General features: G+C 35.2%; 1 protein-coding gene across 1 annotated transcript; it reads right to left on the bottom strand.

Moving 5' to 3' along the window:
* Positions 1 to 4,252: 4,252 nt before the first annotated feature.
* On the bottom strand, positions 4,253 to 11,804 carry LOC131146980 (mitochondrial import receptor subunit TOM5 homolog). The gene is made up of 2 exons (XM_058096894.1): positions 11,567 to 11,804; positions 4,253 to 4,557 (listed from the first exon to the last, which is right to left on the bottom strand). The coding sequence occupies exons 1-2, from the start codon at positions 11,651 to 11,653 to the stop codon at positions 4,480 to 4,482; spliced, it is 165 nt and encodes a 54-aa protein (XP_057952877.1). The 5' UTR covers positions 11,654 to 11,804; the 3' UTR covers positions 4,253 to 4,479.
* Between the last annotated feature and the right edge of the window lie 14,257 nt (positions 11,805 to 26,061).

The raw sequence follows: 26,061 nt of genomic DNA, 5'->3' as shown, positions 1-26,061 counted from the left end.
TAGATAGGAGACGGTCCCAACCTAACGTTCCAAGATCAAGGTGGAACAACGAGCTATGTTTTCAGGTTCTCCTAAGAGGAGTATACTCACCAAGGTGAAGATTGTTGTATTTTTGTGACTCGTATACTTGATGGATTGCATAAACAAATAAGAAGACATAGTGGAAAATCACATGTGCCGAGGAGGAGCAAGGAAATGGTCGACTATTTGGCTAATACAATCGACGGTTTAGCTCCAAAATTTAGAAAATTTACATTATATCTAAAATAGTCGACGGTTTGGCCTAATCAGTTGACGGTTTGGCTCGGGACAACTTGTGCAGATTTAAAATTTTGAATATTTAGACGTTATTTTAATTTGGTTTCATGGGGAAAATCTCCAATGAGGCATATATATAGATAGAATACATTGTATATAGTATTCCAAGTGAGTCAAGTGTAGTTGAGAGAAAATTAAGAGGATTCTTGTATTGCTCTTGTAATTTACACCAGAATATAGTGAATCCTTGTTCTTTACTCCCGTAGATGTAGTCATTGTCGAACCACGTAATTCTTTGCATCTTTGTAATTTTTATTGCTTTATTTTATTTTATTTTATTTTTTATCAATAAATGATAAATTATATTGACCAAAATGGATATGCACAGAAATCTCTAGGCATACTCGAGAGGAGGGAGGACAAAGCTCCCAATCAACAAAAATGCGTATACATTCAACCTAGGCATCCCCAGGGGCAAAAAGCCATCAAAACTAAAAAAACTAGATAAAGCGACCAAGACAAAGTAACTCAAAAAAGGCACTAAAATAGAGTACCTTTAAAGACACTAGCCTCCACCAGAAAGAAAACATCGCCGAAAGGAAAGCAAATGAAAGTAACTCGAGCCTCCACCAAATAGAAAACCATCATGAGAAAGCCAACATGAGAGCGACAGATAGTAAAGAAAACCAGCTCCAAAACACACCTTCAGAACCATCTTTAGAATGAGAAGATCAAGAAAAACTTTGAAGAAACTCAAACCTCCACCGAAGAGAAAACCATGATGAATAGAACCAATTCCGAAGAAAGGCACTCAGCAGAACTCCAAAAGCAATGTAAAACCAGCTCCAATACACACCTTTATAACCATCTTCCGAAAGAGAATCATCATTTTACTTGTTGTGGTTGTGGATTGTTCTATATATTCACTATTAGATTGCTGCAGTGTGTGTTTGATTCCTTTTATACAAATATATATATTCCACTATGCATATTTGGGGGTTTTTACACAACATGATAGCTAGGCAACCTTTGTCATCCAATGACTGGACCATATCATTGAACAGGTATATCTTCATGTCTTGAGGATACACACATGACCTTTCTACTTATGCAAGGTCTTGCTCTAATATGCGTCAACTTTCCATACGCATGTGTACAATTATGACTTCCACATTACATTTGGGTAGTACAGAAACATAGCACAAACAATCTCCAAATTTATCATTTTTTTAAGTGAACCTCATTTTGGTCGACAATAATGTAAATCAAGTAAAAATGGAATCAAGTGAGGAATAGATTTAAGACAAAAATGGAATCGCATTTTGAGTTCAACTATTGTTCTTTCTAAGTAACACAAAATGACTTTAAAAATGACTTTTGATTCCTTTCCAACATCGGTATTCTACAATCTTGGCTATAATAGAATGAAAAATAAGTCATTTTATTTTATATATATAGCTACTTTGCAATTTTTCAAATATTACTTCAATTAAACATTACTTTTAGGGCAAAAACACATTAACCTCTCCCAAGATTTAGCAAAAAAGATTTGACTTTCCTAAGGTTTCCAAAATTTTAAGAACCTATCCTAAATTTCAAGAATTCCAGACTTCCTTTGTTGTTCGCCAAAAAATAAAACACAAATTTATTCTTACATTTCGTAAAAAGATAAGTTTTTTTTTAAAAGAATACAAGTGTCCCAAAAATTATATATTGAGGTATGTTTTATTTTTAAAACTTTAGGAAAGGTTTTTGGTCTTTTTTCCAAACTTTTAAGGGAGGTTAGCATCTTTCCTTTTTTTTTTTTTTAAGTTTTTTTTTTTAGGTCATAATATTTTTTGCATTTTTAATAATAATAAATAATATTTTCAATTTTTTTCAAGTAAATGGTAATTAAAATAATAATGAACTAGAAGTACTATTATTGTTGTGGTAATTAAAATATACATTCTCACTTGATTTCTTTATTTTATTTTTTTGCCATTCAACTTTTTGTCCTATTTCATTCTTACCCTCATTTCATTTTGCAATCCAAACATGAGTAAGAAATTAATCAATATTGCAACTAACATCCATGCCAATAGTAAACTGACATTTGGTTCAAAATTTTGGATAAGGCTCCTCATTCCTATTATTTAAGATTTTCAATTAAGGAAATGGAGCTAGAAAAAATTTCAAGCATAAATCACACAAGATTTTCTCCAAACAAACCCTAAGCCCTATTTAGAACTTCAAAAACATTTTTTTTAAATAAATTAAAACAGATCCAAATTTTCACATTTGGTTATGAAAGAAATTGAGAAAAATAAAATAAAACATATAATAACTAATATTCAATACTGAGAGAAAATATAATTAAAAAAAATCTTCTATTTTTCTTTTCTAAACAAAATCCTTAATCCAAATAAATCCTCAATATCAAGCTCAAATAAAATTCAATAAATGTAACCCATTTTCAGTTCATAAAGAATACAATATTCAGAAAAAAAAAAAAAAACATTAACCTCCCTTAGAATGACAAACAAAAAGACATTGATTTCTTCTAAGTTTCAAAAATCTCATAAACCTCCCCTCAAATTTCAAAATTTTCACTAACCTCCTATGGTATTTAATTCCTAGAACACTTCAAAACTTTTGTTTTTTCATAAATACAAAAGAGGATTGATGCCTTTTCCGTAAACCTCTAGGGAGGCTTGTGAAATTCATAAAACTTCAAGAGAAATTCCTAGAATTTTTAAAATTTGAGGAAAAATCAATATATTTTTGTCAAACCTCGAAGGCCAGTATCTTTAATCACTCATCTCTCATCAATTGATTTTGTACACTATCTTTTTCTATGGAAAATAATAATAATAATAATAATAATAAATAAATAAATAACAGCTTAATTAGACCAAAAAAGACAATTACATAATGCTTGGAAATCGAAATCTTTTTCATTTTATTTCTTCAATCATTGATCAGAACTAAGGAGTCAGTTTCATTCCATTACATTTCATTCTTGCACTTGCAATCTGGGAAAGTCATTATATATATTGAAATAGTGTACGATGATTTCGACACTAGGATTTTTTGGGTGGTCCTAGACCACCGCCATGTTAGGAGCATGAATAATGATCTCAAACCATTCCTATTTCAACATGTGAATGTGGACCGGGCTTCTTAAGCTAAGAATAAGCCTCACATGCTGAATTAAGAGTGAGACAGGACACTCATGCTGTCCAAAATTTTCTCATTTCTACACAAGAAGACCGAGGAAAGAACAATTTTCCATCAACATGCAGGAGATTCAAGGCCTAATAAGCTGATAATTTAGGGGGTTGGAATGAAAAATGGTGTAGCATATTATGATGGAACTGAGAGCTGCTTGTATCAGATTACAATGAAATAAATTCCAGTGGTTATCTGTTGGAAACAACAATAAGAAATGAAAGCTTGGTGGATTGTACTAGGCCAAGGAATGCTTGGAATGGAGATTTGTTTAGAAAATAATAGAGAGAACAAATCTCTGTTCACTCCAGGAAGAGAGTAGATGAAGGGATGGGGCCGTTAAAAGAGCCATTTGTAGAAAACTGTCTGTAATCAGAAATTGTGTATCAAAATCTACACCCAAATGCCAAAGTGCACACACAGCAATACCTCTATTGGACAAATCTTGAACCTTGTAAGTTATTACCTGTGGTCACTTGTATGTGCAGCAACCATCCTCCCATGCATGAGCCTTCAAAGGAAGGTGCCAGTGTACCCAAGCCTAAGACTCAAATCACAGGCTCAGAAAGCTGACCTAAACAAGACTATCAGAGCAACAGCCCTCCTTTGTGAGCTGCATTCCAGGAAAACCAATCTGGAACAAATGCTTCCAGCACACCTGCATCTAAACAAACAGAGTAATCTGGACCAAATCCTTTGGCATACATTTTTTTCCACATTATGAAAATGAAATCCTATTCATTGATGATCATGAAACAAATTCATTAAACAGAAAAGGGGCAAAAAAAAAAGTATTATTAAATCATTAATAACTTAGTCACAAGATAACATAAAACATGGCAGTCTCCATCTTTTTCCAAATCCTAAAACAGAAACTCCAAAAAAGCAACAAAGAGTAATCTCACAAAGGACACCCCAAAAAAGGAAAAGGAAAAAGAAGAGAATGAGAGAGGTGGGGCTACTAGCTTTTACTCTAATGAAAATAAGAAAGGAGTATACAAAGGCAATCCATCAAACAGCCATGAGATCTCCATAGTTACGCATCAGAAGGATGGAGCCAGCAAATAATCCTGCAGCACGCAGCAATTTCTGCACAAAAAGAGAAAATGAAGTAAGAAAATGACATTTTAAAAAATAGGAACAGACAACTGACAATAAGGGAAGTCATCCCAGGGGAAAGTTAACACCAACATGGAATTTAACATGAACCGAGAAATAGGCAAGCTGGTTTGAACTTCGGCATGTTTTCTATTGTTATCACTCAAGTTCAATTTGTTGCAATCAATGCACCAAACTAGGAAATAAGTTGCAATGTTACAAATCATGTAGCAGACAACTAGAACCCAAACAGAAATTGATGACATTGCCATTTAATTTATCCCATCACAGCTGAATAGGCTGTCTTTTTTGGTCCCACTAGCTGTCTTTGTTGTAGCTCTATGGTGATAATAATAATAATAATAATAATAATAAGTATGTGGTAGGTATACGTATATCAATGTCCTTAAGATATAATGACCAGAGTTGGGAGTCTTGGGACTACAAGGGGAGAGTCTAGGGAATATCCAACCACAATAGGTGTCTGCTTTGAATCCTTCTTTTTAACTTTAGTAATGGATGAACTTAAATATCCAAAGAATAGGACTGCATGAGCCAATCCATTTGTGAGCTACTTGGCACTCGGCTCAATAATTCAAATTCATTACTAAGATACACAAATCAATCTCAAACTTGAATTTGAAGCTCAAAAACTACAAGCCAAACTTGAGCTACATGATACTCAGCTTACCAAGCTTACGAGCTAAACCATTTAACAAGCTTGTGAGCTGTAGATTACAAGTTGGCTTGTTTATAAGTTGACACAATAAGCTTGTTTAATAGGCTCATGAGTTAACTCACTAAGAAATTTATAAACTCGTTTGCATTCAGACTCAAAATTTATGTTTTTATTTGTTGGAACACTAAGAGGTTTGTTTATAAATTTCGTTTACAACTCCGTTAAATTGGACATTATTTTATACATGGTTTTTCAGAAGTATTTTCTCTCAAGTTATCATCAATCACATAATTTTTTTTTTTTTTTTTAAAATTCATAGCATAATATCATATATATACTACACCCACGATTGTAAATGATATAAGTTGTTTCTTATTTACTCTATTGAGCTGTTTTAGGCTTTGAAGCTCATTAATAAATGGAAATATGAACCACATAAGACTTGGCTTGTTTAAGTTTTTTGGTGAGTGAGCCAAACATGAACAAGAATGAGCTTGGCTTGCTTAACTAGCAAGCTCAACTTGAACATGATTTTAAACCTCATTTATTAAACGAGCCAAGCTTGGACTTGTTAAAGCTCGGATTGGCTCAATTATAGTTCCACAAAAAATGAGGCTCTTAAACTTTCAAGATGGTATTATCTTTATTGATGAAACTAGAGGTGGTATAAAATCTAAGTTCGAATTATGGTAGAAGCGTTAGAATCTATAAGTTTTAAGAAATAAGAAAGAATACACTGAATATAATTTTAGACATTTTACGATGAATGGTGAAGAAAATATTAAACTAGATGGTCAATAAATTCTTAACGTTAATAAATTATGATAGCTTGGATCCTTAAAAAAGAATACATGCAATATAATTTTAGACATTTTATGATGATTAGTTAAAAAATATTAAACTTGATGGTCAAGAAATTCTTAACATTAGTATATTCCAATAGCTTGGATTTGTTATGCAAGCTATAGCAAAATTGAAAAAGATGCAAACATAGAGTTAATTTGTGTGGGAAAAATGGAGAGGCGCTTCTAGTCCATTGTATGATTGTAGAATACCTATAAAATTAAAAGTTCAAGATGGCTGTGAGACTAGTTAATATGGGTCAAAATGCTGGGCGACTAAGAAACAATATAACTCAAAAAAGAAAAAGTTCATGAAAAGATGACACTAAGGGGGTATTTGTTTATGCTGACCGGTAATGTTTAGCTGGACATTGTAAATCCTTTGAATTTCCTCTTATTCAGTCAGCATTAAGAATAATGCTTAATGGCATCCAGAGGTAAGGTCACTATTCACGACCTTTTCTTCTCACCTTTCTCCTCTGTCTACTCTTGCCTCTCTTCGACGATGAAACATGAAATGGTGGACCATCTCAACAACTCGCCTCTCCTCAATGAGAAGACCAGATAAGGACCCGATGACAACAATTAGCTGACAACAACCAGATCAGATGATGAACCAATCCAAGACCTCGCCTCTCCCTGACGAGGAGACCATGTCAAGACCTGACAATGACGCTCAACTGCCGAGAACAAACAGGATGGTGAAACAGTTCAAGACCTTGCCTCTCCTAGATGAGAAGACCATAACAGGACTCAACAATGACAACCAGCTATTGACAACCACACTATCAAAATAATGAGCCAGCTCAAGACCTTGTTACTTCCCAAACGCCTCCTTCATTCATCTCTTCATTCATCTCTCTCTCTCTCCCCCCTGAACAGCTAAGGACCTAATCAAACCTAGGGAAGAGGAAGAAGAAGAAGAAGAAGGGGGAGATGAGGATTAATTTGTGTAGATCTGGATTTCTCATGTACATGGGGATGGGTTTTTCATTTGGATTTTTCTAAATATTTCCCAGTGATTTCAAGGTGTAAATTTTCCCTATAATGTAGATACTTATAGCTTGCTTCTTATTTTTGCAATAAATAGAACTTGTTTTTTATATTTATTTAGAAATGAGAAATCAATTTTATTTTCTTATCTATAAAGGGAAATTTTATGCTTTAAATTTTTAAATATCAAATAACCAACACACACATACACACAGACAAGAGATTGCAAAATTTTATATTTGTAAATTTCTCAAATAATCAAATTGTGTCACCTAATAAAAAAACATAAAAAAGACAGTGAGCTATTGTCAAAATGTTTGAAGTAATTAAATGGTAAAAAATCATGAATATTCAGATGTTTATCAAACAATCTAAAATATTCAGTATTCAGAAATTCACTTTAGTTCTAAATTCCGGTTCACAAATTCAGAACTAGATTCAGCATTTAAGATTTAATGCTTAATTTTACCAAACGCCCTCTAAGATGGATGAGCATAAAAGATGATAAGGGAAAAAAAAAACAAAATTGGGGTAAATTAGGTGTAGTACTTACAGAAAATAACATAAGGGAGGGACAATTAAGATGATCTGAAGTCTTTTGAACACATGCAAGCAGGCCAAATAATGCACCAATAAGGAGGGATGAACTAGTTAATGGCAGCAAGAGGGGCAGACCTAGAATGGCTTGGACCAATACAGTGAGAAAAGGTTCGACAACACTTCAAATATCAAAGGACAGTGCGGTAGATGGTGCTGAAGGGCAGGCTGGCAAAATGTAACTAATGCCACCTAGTGGGAGTTAACGCTTGGTGGTGGTGGTGGTGGTGGTGGAGGCAGTGCTTGTGGTTGTTATTGTTATAAAAAGGTGGGACTTTGTTAATTCTTGTAGTTCATTAAAGGGATGAGTTTGTTGCTAGGTCAATACATAAGACCATTGTCATTAAAATTGCAATCTGGATCATAGGATCATACAATTCTACAATCCAAATTCACCCAAACAATCCAAGTTGCAACAAAAATCGGAATCAAGTAGAAGCATGGTAGAATCGTAAAAGAATCGGTAGAATCGTAGAATCGCAAGTAGAATTGTACAGATCCTACTCTGTTATCTGGATTGGGATTTTTTTCCCTTTTTGGGCTTCAATAATGTGGCCCAATACATGTTCTTATTCGCCCAAAGGCCCCCAAAAGGTTTATGTTTGGTCTAAAGTCTTCTAAAACTGGAGCAAAATGGATCCCAACCTCCCATCAGTGAACAGATTCAGCAGAATCTGCACCTGATTTCCAGGAGTTCGACACCTCAGTCCTCTATTCCTCATTGAAATTCAGCAACCCTGCACCTGAATTTCTCTCCTGTTCGACGACGAGAGAACCCTCCATCTGGTGACTGGTGCTTGATCAGCGGCTAGCAGTCCTGCTATTTGACCAACAGTTCTTTGGTGTTCAACAACCAAAGTTCCTGGGGTTCAACAAAAACTCAGTCCTCAGTCCTCTTCCTTCTTTGGTGTTCGACAAGGACGCATCAGTCCTCTTCAACACAGAGTTCTTGTTTGATCAGCAGCAGCCAAGAAAAGAGCCAAGCCAGCTGGCCCAACAGAGCTGCAAAAATATGCTTTGAAACAAATATTTTGCTTCTTGAAAAGACTTACTAGTGAGCACTGTTTTCCTCCTCCATCTTTTCTTGCTCTTCTTCTTTTTCTTCTTTCTATTATTTGAACTTTTTATTGTGTTCTTAACTTCTTATACTTACTAAGTTACTAACCAAGTTTTTAGTCTTGAAGTTCCACATATAAAATTTTTTAATATTTATTTTACATTGAAAGTAGAATCTTACAATTCTCGATCCAATTCTATGATTTGATCCTGCAGATGCCCCCAACAATCCCACTTAGAATCCCGATTCTAAAGCCTCTAACTTTAGAATCTAGAGGCTATAAGATAAGTAAAAATAAGATAGAATATATTAAATGTAATTTCAATAATAATAGGACTTGATGATAAAGAAATTTATAGCACTAGTAGATTTTGATACCTTGGATCTATTTTGCAAGCTAAAGGAAAAATTGAAGAAGATGCAATACATACAGTTAAAGCAGGATAGGTAAAAATGGAAAAGTGTTTCGAATGTGTTTTGTGATCGTAGAATACCCTTAAAATTAAAAGGAAAGTTTTATAGGACGACTATAAGACCAACTATGCTATATGAAGCAGAATGTTGGGCAACTAAGAAACAACATATCCAAAAATTAAAGTTATCGAGATGAGAATGCTTAAATGGATTGGTGATATAACATTAAAAGATAAATTAAGAAATGAACGTATTGGTGATAAATTAAGTGTAACTTTTGTAAAAGATAAGATAAGGGAGAGACAACTCAAATGATTTGGGCATTTGCAACGTAGGTCACGTAGTGCGCTAGTGAGGAGTGCGCGAGTGAGGAAAAGTGAATTAGTTACTATGAGGGGTAGTAAAAGTGGTACGAGTAAACCTAAAATAACTTGGATGAGATAGTAAGGATTTAATAGTCCTAAATTTGTCGAAGAAAATTATCCATAATCGCATAAATTTGTGAAAAAGGATTCATGTAACCGACACCATGTAGTAGGACTTAAGGCTTGGTTTTGCTGTAGTTGTTGCTATTGTAGAAATACTCTAGAAGTTACTAAAACCTTTTTTTGTGTGTGTGTGTGTGTGTGTGTGAGAGAGAGAGAGAGAGAGAGAGGGGCAATGGAGTTTGTTAGATGAGTAGTATGCAGTTCATAATATACATCAATCTTCTCTCTTTTGGAGCACTGCAAAAGTCATGATTATGAATGCAAACAAATTCAAGCGTGCCTTGGCAGATTTTTCCACAATTGATAGAAACACATACAAAATACATGATAAGAGACAATCATTGGAAGAGTAACATGAAATACATAGAGCCTAAGATCCATAATAAAAAGAAACCTTAACATGGTTCCTAAACTTGAGAGGTTAGCTGAACCAGAATTATAAGGTAATTGCTCCTATTAGATAACTACTTAGTGAATGAAAGTAGCATAAAGTACAGCATAGGGAAAAATCCCAAAAAAATCTGACCAACAACAACAGCAGCAGCACAGACTTCATTTGTTGTATAGCAACAAAATGTGGTTGGAAACTTTTCAATTCAAGGAACAAATTAAGAAGCAATCATCAAAATCAAAAACCACTCACATTTTTACAAACCCAACCTTTAAGGGGGCAACCAATAACAGATGGAACACAAGAGTCCAATGATAGTGAACCACAAAGTCATTAGCCAATCTAAATCATAACAATTTTCTACTTAAACTGCTAATAACATTAAATTTTCCTTTCACAAGCCAAACTAACAGTACAATGAAAAACAGAGAAGAGTGCAGCCACATATTCATGGAGAGGGGGCCAAAAAACAACGCAGTTCCACACTCTCACTGTAAACAAACATTGCTGAGAAAACATCCGGGGAAAAAAATTGATAGTTGCACATCCAATGATGCTCTTCTCTTTCAAAACACCAAGGGCCCATTTAGTTTTGTAAAACAGTTGTCATTTTCCATTTTTAGATTCCAAAAAAATACAAAAAGGTTAGCTAGTTTTTCGTTTTTAAAACATTTGTATAAAATAAATGAATAACACTAGATTGTTTTGGCACTATTTTTTTTCTAAAAATAATTCTATTTCATTTCTAATGTTTCAAATAATTACAAAAAGGTCACCTTGTTTCCCAATTTCCCAAATTTATATAGAAAAGTTGGAAAACATCTTTCATTATTTTTCTGAATTTTTATGTGAGCATGAGATTTTGGAAGGTAGACTTTGTGGGGATTATTATAGAATTTCTTCTAAATTCATGCAAATCCAAATTCAAACCCCAAAATCCATAACTTTTTTTTATAGCATCCGTAATTCTAAACATTACCTTATATAAAGTTTGAAAAATTGGAAAACAAGATATCTTTTTTGTAATTTTTTGAAATATGGAAATTAAAAAAAAAATTGTTTTACACATTTAAACAAACTCATTATTTTTTACCTTTTTAATATAATCTCGAAAAGCTAAAAAATAAACTAAATTTTTTATAATTCTTTCAAAAAAACTAAAATTTGCAAAATAGAAAATATTTTCCACAGACAAACAGGCCCTAAACTTTTCCAAGCATGGCTACCAAGCTTAATTAGCTATTATTTTTCTCAGGTAATCAAACCCAGTTTTTAACAAGTTCTCGAAGCTGAAAAACCTAAAACTAAATTCAGTTTCTTTTCTTACACTAACTTCCTCAGCAACCAAACAAGCATCAAAAGAGAAAATCTCATGAATTATATTAGTTCATCGGAAGGGGGCGAGCGATACCCCAAAAAGAAAAAAAGAAAATCAAAAAGCACATATAACCCTAAATCACAACCCTCAGCGCCCAGAAATACAACCTACACTGAACATGACTGAAAATATAACCGAAAATAATCTAAACGTAAAATTACCATATTCAGCGCCCACTTCTCTTCATCGTGAACCTGAGAGTGCCAGAAAGCTTTCAACTTCTCCAGTGGTATAACAGAATCGGCCATTGCAACCAGAGAGAGAGAGAGAGAGAGAGAGGGTGGGGGCGTTAGGGTTTTAGGCTGAGGGGGAGAAAGGACGCAGCTGCTTTCGGGGTTTTGAGGGAGGACGCTCTTATTGGGCTCGTGATTTGTGAATCTCTTTTTTTCGGGTTCGGGTTTTCTTGGGTCGGGCGAGGGAGACCCGGTGGGTTTGGAAGCAAATCTATTTTTTGGTTTTTTTTTTTTTTGGTAATTACTATTTAATAGTTACAAGCATAAACTAGAATAGTTTTAAAGTTGTGTTTGTGAGAATAAATTTTAAAAGTTGAATTTAAATTTAATATTAATTTGAGCAAATTTAAGCATAATTTTACATGATATTTTATTTATATTTGTACAAATCTCCAAAATCTAAGCCCCCAAACATAAGATAAGAAAATATTAAAAAAATGACAAAAAAAAAAAAAAAAGAGTTGTGAAAGGAAGGGGAAGTTGATTTAAAATACTTGTGATTCTATTTGAAACTTGAAAAATATTAAAGAAAATAAAAAATATGAAGAAATATATTTTGTCAGGTTCGGTTATCAAGGAAAATGAGAAAAAAAAACTATATATATATATATATATATATATATATATATGAAATTAATGAACAATTTTTTAAATTTGACACATCATTAATATTTAATTTTTTAAAAATAAATTCTAATTTTGATAATAGTTTACATAAATAAAAAAATATAAATATAAATTTTAATTTTAATAATATTTGATATAAACAAAAAAATACAATAAAAAATAAATTTTCTTCTTTTTTTATTTTTTTAGTTAAACAAAATCTTTGATTAAATGAAGTCTGAAAAGGACTTGCAACTTGCAAAAGTCTGCACAACTTGCCTTAAGTGACTTTGTTAACTTGTTAACCTCCCTCAATGCATGTGAAACAAATCTTCTCTAATTTGCAGACACCATGTTTGATAGTTTAGAATTTATGTCTTGAATTTGGAAATTTAAAATTGTACAAATTTGTATAAAATGTAATATAAAATTATACTAAATTTCGTCTAAATACATGCAAATATAAATCCAAACTTAAAATTCATACTCCTAAAAAGGGTATGTATTTGTGGCATCTTGGATTTGAAATCTCTTGATTGTAATAGTAGAGCATCAACAAGTGTTAAGAATGGAGAAGAATGATTTTCTCTATTGATTCACTCTCAATACAAAGATTACAAGGGTATATATACATAAGAGAAATGGGAAAAAAGAGAAAGTAAATATTTTGCTAAAATGGAAAGTATATATATCATTAATACTCCCCCTCAAGTGGGAGCATGGAGATCCGTAATGCCCAACTTGCATAATAAGTTTTGGAAATGTTCACGACCCAAAGCTTTGGTGAAGATATCGGCAAGCTGACTGTGGGTAGGAATATGCTTCGTGAAGAAGAGGTCAGCCTGTAACTTGTCACAAACAATATGACAATCAATTTCTATATGTTTGATACGTTCGTGGAAAACAGGATTCTGGGCAATGTGAAGAGCCGCTTGGTTGTCACAATATAAGAGCATAGGCTAAGAATGCGGTACGCCGAGATCATGTAAAAGAGTTTTGAGCCATGTAAGTTCACAGGTAGTGGAAGCAAGTGCCCGATACTCAGCTTCGGCGGAGGAGCGAGAGACTGTAGTTTGTTTCTTAGTGCGCCAGAAAATTGGACTAGTGCCCAACTGAATAAAAAACTCAATGGTGGAGCGGCGAGTGAGTGGACAACTAGCCCAATCTGAATCAGAATAAGCTGAGACTTGAAGAGTGTTGATAGTAGGAAAAAAATAAGCCTTGACCTGGAGATGCTTTAATGTATCGAAAAACACGTACAATAGCATCATAGTGTGGTTTTCTGGGCTAGTGCATAAATTGACTGAGAATATTGACTGGAAATACAATGTCGGGACGAGTGATGGTAAGATAGATCAAACATCCAACGAGTCACCGAAACGAGCTTGGATCGGAGAGAAAATCACCATCAACATTATTGTTCCATGGGAAAGTGGGCAGGACGAGCACCCAGATCACCTCTATCGGTGAGGATGTCAAGAGCATATTTGTGTTGGTTGAGAAAAATGCCAGTGGGAGAGCGAGCTACTTTCAGGCCAAGGAAATATTTCAATTTTCCAAGATCCTTAAGTTTGAATTTCTGAGCGAGCATGACTTTGAAAGTGCTAATATCGGAGAGATCATTGCCTGCCATGAGAATGTCATCAACATAAATAAGTTTAAGAGTAAAAGACTGACCCCGAGGGCGGGTGAAAAGAGAGTGATCAGCCTGAGATTGGGTGAAACCCGCAGCAAGTAAAATAGAAGATAATTTAGAGAACCAGTTGCAAGAAGCTTGCTTGAGGCCATAAAGGGATTTTGAAGACGACAAACACGAGTCTCCCCCTATTTACAATAACCCGGGGGAGGGATCATATAAACCTCCTCATCGAGGTCACCATGGAGAAAAGCGTTGTTGACGTCCAAATGAATGAGATGCCAATTCCGAGCAACCACCACTGCAAGAACACACCTGACAGTAACGAGTTTAGCAATAGGAATAAAAGTATCATGATAATCCAAACCTTCTACCTGAGTGTATCCCTTGACCACCAAGCGAGCTTTGTGTCGCCCTATGGACCCATCGGCCAGGAGTTTTGTTTTGAACACTCATTTACAGCCAATTGGTTTTTTTCCAGGTGGAAGGTGTTGAAGAACCCATGTATTATTGGTTTCTAAGCCTTAGATTTCAGAAGTCATGGCATCACGCCAATGGGAGTGTAGCACAGCCTAAGAATATGAGGTGGGTTTGGGATGTTGGGACATAACAGAAAGAAAAGTCAAATGTTGAGTAGAGAAACGATGATAAGATAAAAAAGAGGAGAGATAATGAACTGTACTTGAGGGACATTTTGAAACTTGTGAAGCCGTGGAGGACTTTGGTAAAGTAGGGTAGATATAATCAGTTAAGTGAGAGGGATGTGTGACAGCTCATTTGGGCCATGAAGAGGTGGGTGGAGGGGGTGGTGGAGGGGTTGGAGGAGAAGAGGGTGAGAGTGGGGTTGTCGGGGAGGGGACCAAGGGAGAAGGAGAGAGAGATGAGGGGCTAGGGGTAGGTGTGATTGGTGGAGGAGGTAAAGTGTAGGAAGGATGTATATCAGGAATAGGAAGAGGAAGGATTGGAGAAGATGTAGGAGTTGGAGAGATGAGATGACAGGGAAAAATATTTTCTTCAAAAGTGACATCACGAGAGACGAAATTTTTTTTGTTTTCAAGATCATAGACACGATAAGCCTTATGATGAGTAGGATAACCTAAGAAAACACATCAGAGAGCATGAGGAGAGAATTTATCGCGATGTTGGCGAGTGGTTTGGGCATAGCACAAGCATCCAAACACTCGCAAGTGTGTATACAAAGGGGGTTTCTGAAAAATAAGTTCATAAGGGGACTTATGATTAAGGCTAGGTGAAGGAGTACGATTAATTAAATAGATGGCTATCAGAATGCATTCACCCCAAAAGGAAACGGGAAGATTGGCTTGAAAACATAAACACCAAGCCACATTAAGAAGGTGACGATGTTTATGCTCGGCAACACCATTTTGCTGTGGTGTATCCACACATGTGCGCTCGTGAAAAATGCCTTGATCATGGAAAAAGGCTTGAAGCGGGGTGGATAGAAATTCTTAACCATTATCAGTGCGTACATGCTTAATAGTGCAATTGAAATGATTTTTTACCATGGCTCAAAAATTTTTAAGGCAAGTGAAAGTATCAGATTTCATGCGCATAAGATAGACCCATGTAGCACGTGAGTAGTCATCCACAATTGTTAAAAAGTAATGTGCACCAGAGAGTGAAGTGGTATGATAACCACCCCATATATCATAATAAATCCGATTAAAACAAAATGTACTCTTATGTGTATTCAAGGAAAAAGGTAAACGAGTGTACTTTACTCTAGCACAAACATCACAAGGCAAATGAGGAGAAGAAATATTTAAGGTTTTCGGCATACATGAAATGAAAGGGTGACCGAGACGTTGATGCCAAAGAGTAGTTTCAGAAACACGTTGAGAGTGGAAAACTGAGGTGGAGGGGGGTTTATAGTAGTAAAACCCATCACGTACTTCACATGTTCCAATCAGCTACCTCGTTGATAGGTCCTGAAAGATAAAAAGGTGGGAAAAAATATAGTAATACAATTGAGATCAGTGGTAAGTTTGCTGATGGATAATAAGTTAAATTTAAATGAAGGCACATAAAGAACATTAGAAAGAGAGAAATTAGGAGAAAATCGCATAGTGCCCATATGAGTTACAGGAACAATGTCACCATTTGGAAGCTTAATGGGGCATGGCTGATTGAGAAGCTGAATATTATTAAGAGAAGACAAATTGGAAGCCATGTGATCAGAGGCACTTAAATCAACAATTCATTCAATGTTAGAAAGAGAAGCAGAATGACAAGAGGCGAGGTTACTAGCAAAATTGGCAAAGTTGGTGTTCAAGGATGATAAAGGATCTAAGAGTCGATAACATTGTTTGCTGGTGAGACCAGGGATAGCAATCTCAGAAGAGGTTGAAGAATCTGTGACATTATGTTCAACCATTGAAGAAACATATGCTTCCATAACAGCTAGTAGTTCACTAAATTTCCCAGAATACGATGCACTGCTCAATTCCACGAAATCATCAAATAATCACCCAAAGTGCAACAAATTTAGAACATAATTCATCAAATCAACCACGAACTTGCAAGCGTTTCTCCATCGAAAACAAAACAAATCATCACCAATCAAAATCGAATCAAGCAATCCACATATGTGAAATCTTCAAAAATTTTCAAGGAACAAAATAAATACGTTTAGACACAAAAGGATAGGAAACTAAGCCTCTGGTATATGGAAGTTGCCATAGATGAGAAGTTGCCCAGGAGACGACAAGAGAGTGTTGGAGCAGAGTGCCAAGAGTTGCAGTAGGGAGACACCGGAAAGAGAAAGAGCCGAGACAACGCTGGAACGAAAGGGAGCCGAGACAGAACCTGAGACTGAAAGCCTGAGACACCAGAATAGAGAGGTAGCCAAGAGAGACTGAGAGCCTGAGAGAGGTAGCTGAGACGAACGAGGTGAAGTGAAAATCTGAGACATCGTCGGGAGCTGCTACTGCTCTTCGCCGGAGAAGACAACGTTGGGTGGTGATGGCCGTCGGGAAGCAAGGTCGTTCATTGCTGTCGGTTGTAGAGAAACGAAAGAACCGAGAAGGTGACGAAGAACTGAGAGGCTGTGGGAGGCTGCGTTCATAGTGTTGGGATTCCGCCGGAGCACTGAACGAACCGCCGGAGAAGAAGAGACGAATCAAGCACGAATTGCCGAAGGAGAAACGACCCGTAGGAAACTGATGGTAAAATGACGGAGAACCTGAGCTTCGGCCACGAACGGAGAAGAACCAGATGGCTGGGTTGCAAGACGGCCGAAAAATTAAGAAAAACAGAGAGAGAAGCGAGTGACGCCGGAGAAGACAGGGTAGAAGCCGGTGGGTGTGCGACGGCAAGGTAGAAAAAAAAAAAAGTTAAGAGAAAACTAGGTTAAGAAAAAAAAAATTTATTTTTTTATTTTTCTTGCTATGATACCATGTTAAGAATGGAGAAAAATGATTTTCTCTATTTACTCTCAATACGAGGATTATAAGGGTATATAAGAGAAATGGAAAAAAAAAAAGGAAAAGTAAATATTTTGCTAAAATAGAAAGTATATATATCATTACTAACAAGCAACTCTCACAAGAAGATCTTAAACCTCATGCCCAGTTTTAAACTCCAAATGATCTTGAAGAATTAATTGATGGATTGTTCTGGTTTAGAAAAATTGGAAAAATACTTTATTTAAGTGCAAAATCATCAAATGAGCATCAGTAACACTTATATTAATCAAATAGAATAAAAAATATACAGAGTAGTAAAATTTTACTCCAAATACTAAAATAAGAAACGACAAAGTGAAGGTATTAGGGGAATGACCTAAATATGATAGGTATGGATATATATGTTGTGTTCCAATGAGAAGGATAAATTATAGGTGCGTTATGGATTGGGCTAAGGCCTAAGTGCGAGGCAACAGGTGTTGGTTATATATGTTGTATATTCAATATATAGAAAGAAAAGAGGATATCTTAAATCTCTTTTACGATTGCCCAAAAGCAAGAGAGATTTGGCTTGCATGTCATATTGATTTAACTTGGGACTTCCTTACGCAACTTGAGACTTGGTCAAAAAAGAGATATGCCTCTTTCTTCAAAGCAGTCTAATGACCAAAAATTCAAGAACCTTTACATTATTTGTAGGGTAACTTAAAGGACAAGGAATGTCAAGGCTATTGATGCTATTTTCTCCTTGGAATTGCACACTTAAGTTTCGAAGATCAAGAGATTGGCAGAAGATTAGGATATTGCCCAACCTCTATGGAGATCATAGGATCAAGTGTACCCAAACTACAATAGGTCAATGGCACCCCATTTGTAGTGGTTCGATAAAAGTTAATGTTGATGGTAGTTCAAGAAACAACCTAAGAAGTGATATGGTAGACAGACTTATCCACAATATTGGTGATAAGAGGATTGGTTTTTCATGATCATCAATTGGAGTGACATCTAATACGTCAATTAAATTATCTACCATACGATATCACCGTCAATTAGATTTCATAAAGTTGTTTGAATCTAGTTCTCTTGAAGCACCATACCACATTTTAAACTACATTTCCCAAGCTCATCCTCTTTGGAACCTAATATATAGAAAACATTAGACATTTCAAACTTTAGAATTGGAATATGCATTTGCAACATATCCTTGGGAAAGTAATCAACTTACAAACCACTTGGTTAAACTTGAATATGGTAACAGCCACTTGACAATGGATTTTGGTGACTCTTTTAGGCAATTTGGATTCTTTACTCGAAACAAATAAATTTGTTGTTTATTTTTTTAGTAACCAATGATATTCAAGTTCCTCTTGAAGGGGAGGGGACTAATCCATGGGCAAGGGAACCTTCCTTAATCCCCACCATCCTTAGAGTAAGTAGGTAAAATTTTTTCTTTTCTTTGTTATTTTATTTCTAGAATACCCAAAAAAAAAAAAAACTTTCAAAGGCTACAAGGTTCCTCCTCTTACATGAAAGCTCTTGCAACATGACAATCATACACATCAGTGCGTACTTCAAATGGTAAATCCAAAATTAATATTCACAACATAGGTTATAAAGAGCCTACAACCTTCAAATCATCGTAGGCATCTCGACATGCCTCTTTCAATTCCCACCTCCAACCCTTTTTCAATATATCCACCAAATTAATGGTCACTTCTTAGAGTACAATGGGAGAAACATCTATTCATGCATACTTGGCCAAACAAAGAGAAAATTTGAAATTATATAACTTGTTTTTGTTAAGGATGGCGTTCACCTTCTTTTCTTCCATTCTAACTTATCTTGGCTCACCCAATGCCCTAGAAACATGAATTCATGGCAATAAAATTCTCATTTTTCCTTATCACCATACAACCATTTCTCACAAATTGGATAATACATTACTCTTGTGCTTTATATGATCCTTTTTGTGTTGCAATAGAGACTACAATATCATCCAAGTATACAACTACAAAATGTTCAATATAACCTTACACTATATTATAATTGTAGAGTCTTTCATGAAGACTACTTTCGACAAATAAAATGAAAATTGTGAAAAGAATATTTAAATTAATTAAGTTGACTTTGGAATTACAACTTCAAACATTTAATTCATTGGTTTTATTTGTGCAAGACAATTAAATATATGTTGTAATAATGGATCGGATATAGGATGCACAGCGGAATGAAAACGCAACAAGCAGATCAAACTTAACCAGAAAACATGAAATAACAAGTACAACAATAAGATGTACGTGGTTCGACAAAGCCTACATCAACGGAAGCAATCGGCACAAAAACTTCACTAAGAAAATCTCAAAATACACAATACATTTCACAAAGTTCTCTCTCATATCTCACAATACCCTCAGATGGGGATAAATAGACTTTCCTTTGGAGGTTTCCCTCCAATTACCCAACCACCCCAACGTTCAAATTCAAATTTTGAATTTCTTCTCGCAGCTCAGGTGCACTTATCGACAAGAATAGAGGATTCATCGGCGAGTCAAAGAAACCCACTCATCGACAAGTCTATCCTCTCGTCGACGAATCTTTAACTCTGAGATTTTTGGCTCTCGATATCTACTCGTTGACGAGCATAAGGCACTCGTCAACGATTCTTCTGCTACCAGCACAAGAAGACCTCTATCTCATGTTTTCCTTCCTTTTTTTGTGATTCCCATCAAGTATAAAAGCCACACACAAATACAACAATCTCCACCTTGGCGATTATACGTCCCTTAGGAGATCCCAAAAACATGACTGATTGGTCCACCTTGAACTTGAAACGCTCAGTTAGGACTGTCTCCTTTCTAGTACTTGGAGACATGCACCAATTCCAAGCAATGCCGCTTGAACTTCCCGATGGCAGATTCAGCTTCTACCATCAACCCCAATACAGTTGTAGATTCAACACCCAAAGACTTCGCCCTAAGCTTCCAATAAGACTTTCCCATAACAGTAAACACAAAAGTTGCTGCAAGTCTTATATCATGAAAGCCCCCTACATAGTCTTCAACAAAACTAACAACTAACGATCCACTATGTTGCCTGCTAAAACACTCTATTACACAATCATGGAGGACCTTTGACATATCCCGAACATCACAGCTCATCCTTGGGTACCAAACGGTAGATATTTCACAATAATTCTCCACAGAACCTCCCTAAGACGGCAAACAAAGTCTCCCTACTGTTCCGTCCACAAAACCACCTTAAGATAATACCAATCTCCCTGTAACTTTGTCCATACGAATCAACAAACCAAGACCCACCTTGGTCGTACCCAACACATACATGTCAAAAACTTTCAACAGAGTTTCCAACTAATTAGCCTCAGTTAAAGCATTTCTAGCCAATAACATGTTATTCACATACACTAGATACATCACTTCATACATCATTATCACCCTCTTTCCATCTGGAAGTCTCACCAATTTATACCTGAATGGTGGTCTGATAGTGCACATGGGCCCACCGTAATCCTACTGGTCTCCTAAGTTGAAACTCCCTGCAATATGACCAATGTCAACTTTGTTTCGAGTCTGTTGCTTCACCTGCATCACATGCACATTCATACTGTGATACTATTGATATTGACTCAAGATGAAACTCCCCACATTTCTGCATTGAGTCCCTAACTCCACCTGAATAACATGATTGCTGCCACAATTGTCAAGAATTTGTTTCTCTTCCTTTATCACCATGACTTTATCAACAAAAGTCATGCCATCGATCACTCCTTTGTTTGTCACGGGATTACCCAGCTTGCACCCACCTTTCTTATAACCCAGAAATATGTATTCTCCGAACATAACACCAAGCCTAGATCCTCCATCGCTAGAATAGTGCACTAGTGGACATCCACTCACAACCGAGTAGTCTATCGCAAAACCTACCCACAATTCACTTGTAACTTTCTCATCTAGAAATATCTTTGGCAATCGATCACACGAGAAAAGTTTCATACTCACTGACTTCACCAAGAAGTACCTTGCAAACCCTGCATATGATCTACCCTGCTCACAAAACTCCTTGAACAAAACCAACGTACTCAGCCCCAATGACTAACATGAGGATTTCTCTCCTAGTTTGGTACTCCATCTCAACCACAACACCTCAAACATCTAAATACATGTAGTCATCCATATGCTTCAACTGTATATGCCACAAAGTATCTGATTCAAATTCTACAGTTGTAGCTCCACCTACAACGATAACACCCTACAGTACATAGATATTTCCCGCTATCCTTTCTCTTTTCATCACAATCGAGTCGCCTTCACACACTTTCATTTCTCCACTTTCAAACTTGTAACAAAATCCATTACAGTCTAAAGTACCCAATGAAATAAAATTCTTTCCTAGACCCTCAACATGCCTTACATCACATATGGTTCTTATAACACCATCATACATTTTGATTTTGACATTTCCAATACTAAGTATTTTGCATGAAATATTATTTCCCATCAAAACACAACTAGTATTGACTGACCTGTAGGTGTCAAACCATTTTCTATTTGCTATCATGTGATAAGAGCATCCGGTATCTAAGATCCAAGAATCATCTGTGAGACACTTCGAACCTGATGAAACACATAGCATATCCCCATCACTGCACTTTGAATCTTCTTCCACTACATTTGCAGATTCTAATGAACCTTACTGATTTTCAAAATTCCCTTTCTTCCACTCCGGACATTCTGGTCTTATGTGCCCAATTTTACTGCACTTAAAACATTTCACGTCCTTCTTCTTCTTCCTAGACAGCAACTGAGATTTGCTTGGGACTTACATCTCCCATGTTCTTGATTACTTTTCACAACAAGTCCTTCACTGTAACGTCCCCCTTTCAGGCGTTGTCACTTAACCTTGTGGGCCTTGCACCCGTGGCAACAACGAATACCTATCAGAGCACTCACTGAGATTGAGGCGTTACGTATCGCCGTCCCTCAATTCAGCAAGCCCCCTGGCGGAGAGTCTTCTTTCGCCACAATCATTCATAAGCGAGAGTTCCGGGGGATCGGGGTAACTAACTCTTTGCTCTGATACCAAACTGTAATGACCTATCTAATTATATGGTTTTTTTTTTTTTTACACTAATATTTTACATGCTCTAATACCAAGCTGGGATAAATCCATCCATAAACCTAAGCAGCGAAAAGCATAAACTAAATAAACATATCCATATCATACAATATCAATACCAGAGTGTTACCATGTTTTTTTTTTTTCCAAAATATACACATATATCTACTTTCCCAGAATACCCTCAACTAGCTATGGTAATACAAAAAAATGCTCCCAAAAATGATACTCACTCTCTATCAGGGCACTACTAAAGCCCTTCTATTTGCGAGCCTAGTCTGCTCGCTTACCTGGATTACCTAAAAAATATATCAACACTGGAATGAGTCAACGCTCAGTAAGGAGAAGTATGCTATTACTAGTGTGTGGCAAATGAGCTACTATATATATATATCATGAAATCTGTGTTCATATAAACATGAATAGCTGAATGAAAAGTACAGTACCAATAATAAAATACACCATCCCTTTTTTCCTATTGCTTAACATACAGTGTAATAACCCAAGAAAAAAAATGAATAATAGTTAGTATTAAAAAAGAAAGTGTTTCTCTGTTAGGATCCTTGATTCCATGTTTGATGCTTAAGAAAGACCTTGTCTAAGCGAGTGCTTAGAGACCATTGCGGCTCAGTCACTCCCTGGAGGTCGGCCTGATCAAAATGGAAATTCATAGGATAAAACAGGGTAGACACTGTTTATATACGTAAATAAGTACATAAAATAATATTTTGACTAATATAATTTGTAGAAATATATGAAAAAATAATAATAATATAGGTATCCTCTGCGGGGCCCACAAGACTGTGTGGGGCCCAAATGAGTCCCGAAGCCGTGTGGAGGTTTACACGAGTCTCGAAGCTGTGTATGGCTCATAAAATCGCATGAGAATTATTGGAGTTACGTAGGATCCGTTTGGGTCTCGAAGTAGTGTGGGGCCCACAAGACCATGTGGAGCCCACATGAGTTTTCAAAATTTAAATTTAATTCTTATTCAAAAATAAATAATAAAATAAATAAATACTAAAAATGGTTCAAAATTAATAATAATGATAATAATGATTAAGAAAAATAATAAAATAATAAAATAATTAATTAACTAATTGATTAATTAATTAGGTAAGTGATTAATTAAAAATTTATTTAATGGGAATGGTGGCAAGCACTCTCACATGGCCTCCATTCCCATCCCATACTCAACCCAAACCTTGCCCATCTCTTGTCCATTATTTAATTTTTAAAAATTATAATTTCACCCATCTCCCCACACTTTTATAAATTTTATTTCTTCCCCAAAATTTTCCTATAAATAGGGAGCTCTCAACCTTCATTTTTCACAACAATTTTCCAAGGAAGAGAAGAATTAGTGAATGAAAGAAATTGTGGTGGAGAGAGAATTTTTGAGTAAGTTTTCAATCACCCACTCTTTCCGATCTCATTTCTTTGAGATAGTTACAGTGTTCGTAAGGAAGAAGGTAAGTAAATTTTGATTATATTAGTTTTTTTTTATTTAAAATTCATACCCGAATTTATTTTATAAGTAAATTTCAATTATGTTAATTAGTTCCACAAAATTTTCATGAGTTTATTTTACGCGTATTTAATTATACCATTTCTATCTTTAATATACTTGCAATTATTTTTGAGTTAAGAAATGTTCTAATCCCCTCGGGTAAATTTTCAGCATTTGTTTCTATTCAAAAATAAAATTATATATATTTTTAACACAAAAATTGTGTGGCATGAGTTTATTTTTACGTTACATTTTTTTATGAAAATATGAGTAAAGATGAGATTTTTACAATATTATTTTAAATTGCATAAATTATAATAAAATGATTTTAAAACCCCTTAGTTCAAAGTTACAGATGCTCGGTACCGTAACTTAAAGTTTGTACGGATCAGAGTGCACACACACTATTTACAGAGTGGTTATTCATGTTAGTGGATTTCTCCTAAGTGCACACCTGGTTCCGGACCAGGACTTAATAAAGAAAATCTCACTTAAAGTTTACGTACGTTGATTTAGTTTGGTCGGCTAGTCAGCTAAGTCCAGTCTTTGGACCGCACAACCCAGTCATAGGGGTAAACATGACTTACGGCAAACAGGCCTAAGGGTGGTTTTTACAATATATGTTTATACATATTTAATTACGTGTACAAAGTTACTAATAATTTGAAGGAAAAGTATAAGTTTACATGAAAATGATCATTTTAGTGCTTAAATGACGATTTAAAGAAAACGTATAAGGAAAAGTATATGTATATTTATCATTAAATATTTATACAGTTTTAAAGTTAAAAGTTTAATTTAACAGTTATAGTATATGATTATAAAATTTTACTGTTATAGTTGATGGTAAATGTTTTATGTTGAAATTTTTAAATTTATATTTATTCTAGATACAGTTTTGAAGTTATAATGTTAAACATTGTTTTACGAAATTTTTAAAAAGCTCATTTTTTCCACACACTAATAATAATCTTATTTACTTACTGAGCGTCGTTTCACTCCAATCATATTTTTATTTCAAATAACTCTGAAGAGCATGTTGGAAATCAGGCTTAGCAAGCATGCGGGTGGGGATAGAAAAATAAAGATTGTTTAGAAATATTAGTATGATGCCAGATATTTATGCTTATGTAATTTTTCTTCTTTTGAAATAAATGATTGTAATATGGATAATTAGTGCTCTGATTTAATGATAATTGAGTTTATTTGCTTTCGCTGTAAATCAATGATAAAAAGTTAATATCCCAGGCCCCTCGGGGTTGGGGTGTTACATACAGTATTATGGTTATAATTCAAAATACTTCTAGTGTACATAAGTAGAATCCCTATTTCTGTAAATTCGTACGTATGTAATAGTAACTGAAACTGTTCCCTATGGCTATCTGTGTCATGACATGCCCCCTCATGACAAGGTTGTGCTGCCCGTAGGCTGGATTTACCCTGACTGGCCAACCAGGAATAAATCACTGAACTACGTCAGTCGACCTGCCCACCTCAACCCATATCTTGATGGGAAGCCTAACCTCTTCAAGGGCCTAGGTGGTCAACTTTACCACGTATTATCTGAATAGGTGGTTGCACTCATAAAGTAACATAGTATCGGTAGCAACGGTACCGTGCTCTGTAGCTACAAGTCCAACAGGGTCTGATATCGTATAATGTATTTCTACATGCATGTCTATCTGATTTACCATGATTCTGAAGTACTGATATAATCATGATGTTGTATGACGTACTGAAATATGAATAATCATAACATGGAATTACATATTCGTAATATTGGAATTCGTATAATCATGGTACTGAGATTCAAATAATCATGGTACTAAGATTCATATAATCATGGTACTAAATTCCGTAAAATCATGGTACTGAAATTCACATAATCATACTACGTAAATCCGTAAAATCATGGTACTAAAATTCATAAAAATCATGAAACTAACATTCGTAAAACATATCCCCGTACTTCATACATATTCACAAGCCACACCATACTTTAATACATAGTTTTCATAAATAAATAAACTATATAATATTTAGAAATATCCTAGCATAGCATATTTCCCTTACCTTAACTTTGAAAAGCCCCTACTGTACTCTAGCCCGATAC

Source organism: Malania oleifera, chromosome 13, assembly GCF_029873635.1.
Source record: "Malania oleifera isolate guangnan ecotype guangnan chromosome 13, ASM2987363v1, whole genome shotgun sequence".
NCBI lineage: Eukaryota > Viridiplantae > Streptophyta > Magnoliopsida > Santalales > Ximeniaceae > Malania > Malania oleifera.
This window is presented reverse-complemented; position numbering and strand designations above follow the sequence as displayed.

Excerpts from the sequence above, each read along its gene's own strand:
- LOC131146980 (XM_058096894.1), bottom strand. The coding sequence starts at position 11,653 with ATGGCCGATTCTGTTATACCACTGGAGAAGTTGAAAGCTTTCTGGCAC. Across the intron at positions 4,558-11,566 it reads AGAAGTGGGCGCTGAATATG|AAATTGCTGCGTGCTGCAGG; the intron begins GTAATTTTACGT and ends CTTTTTGTGCAG.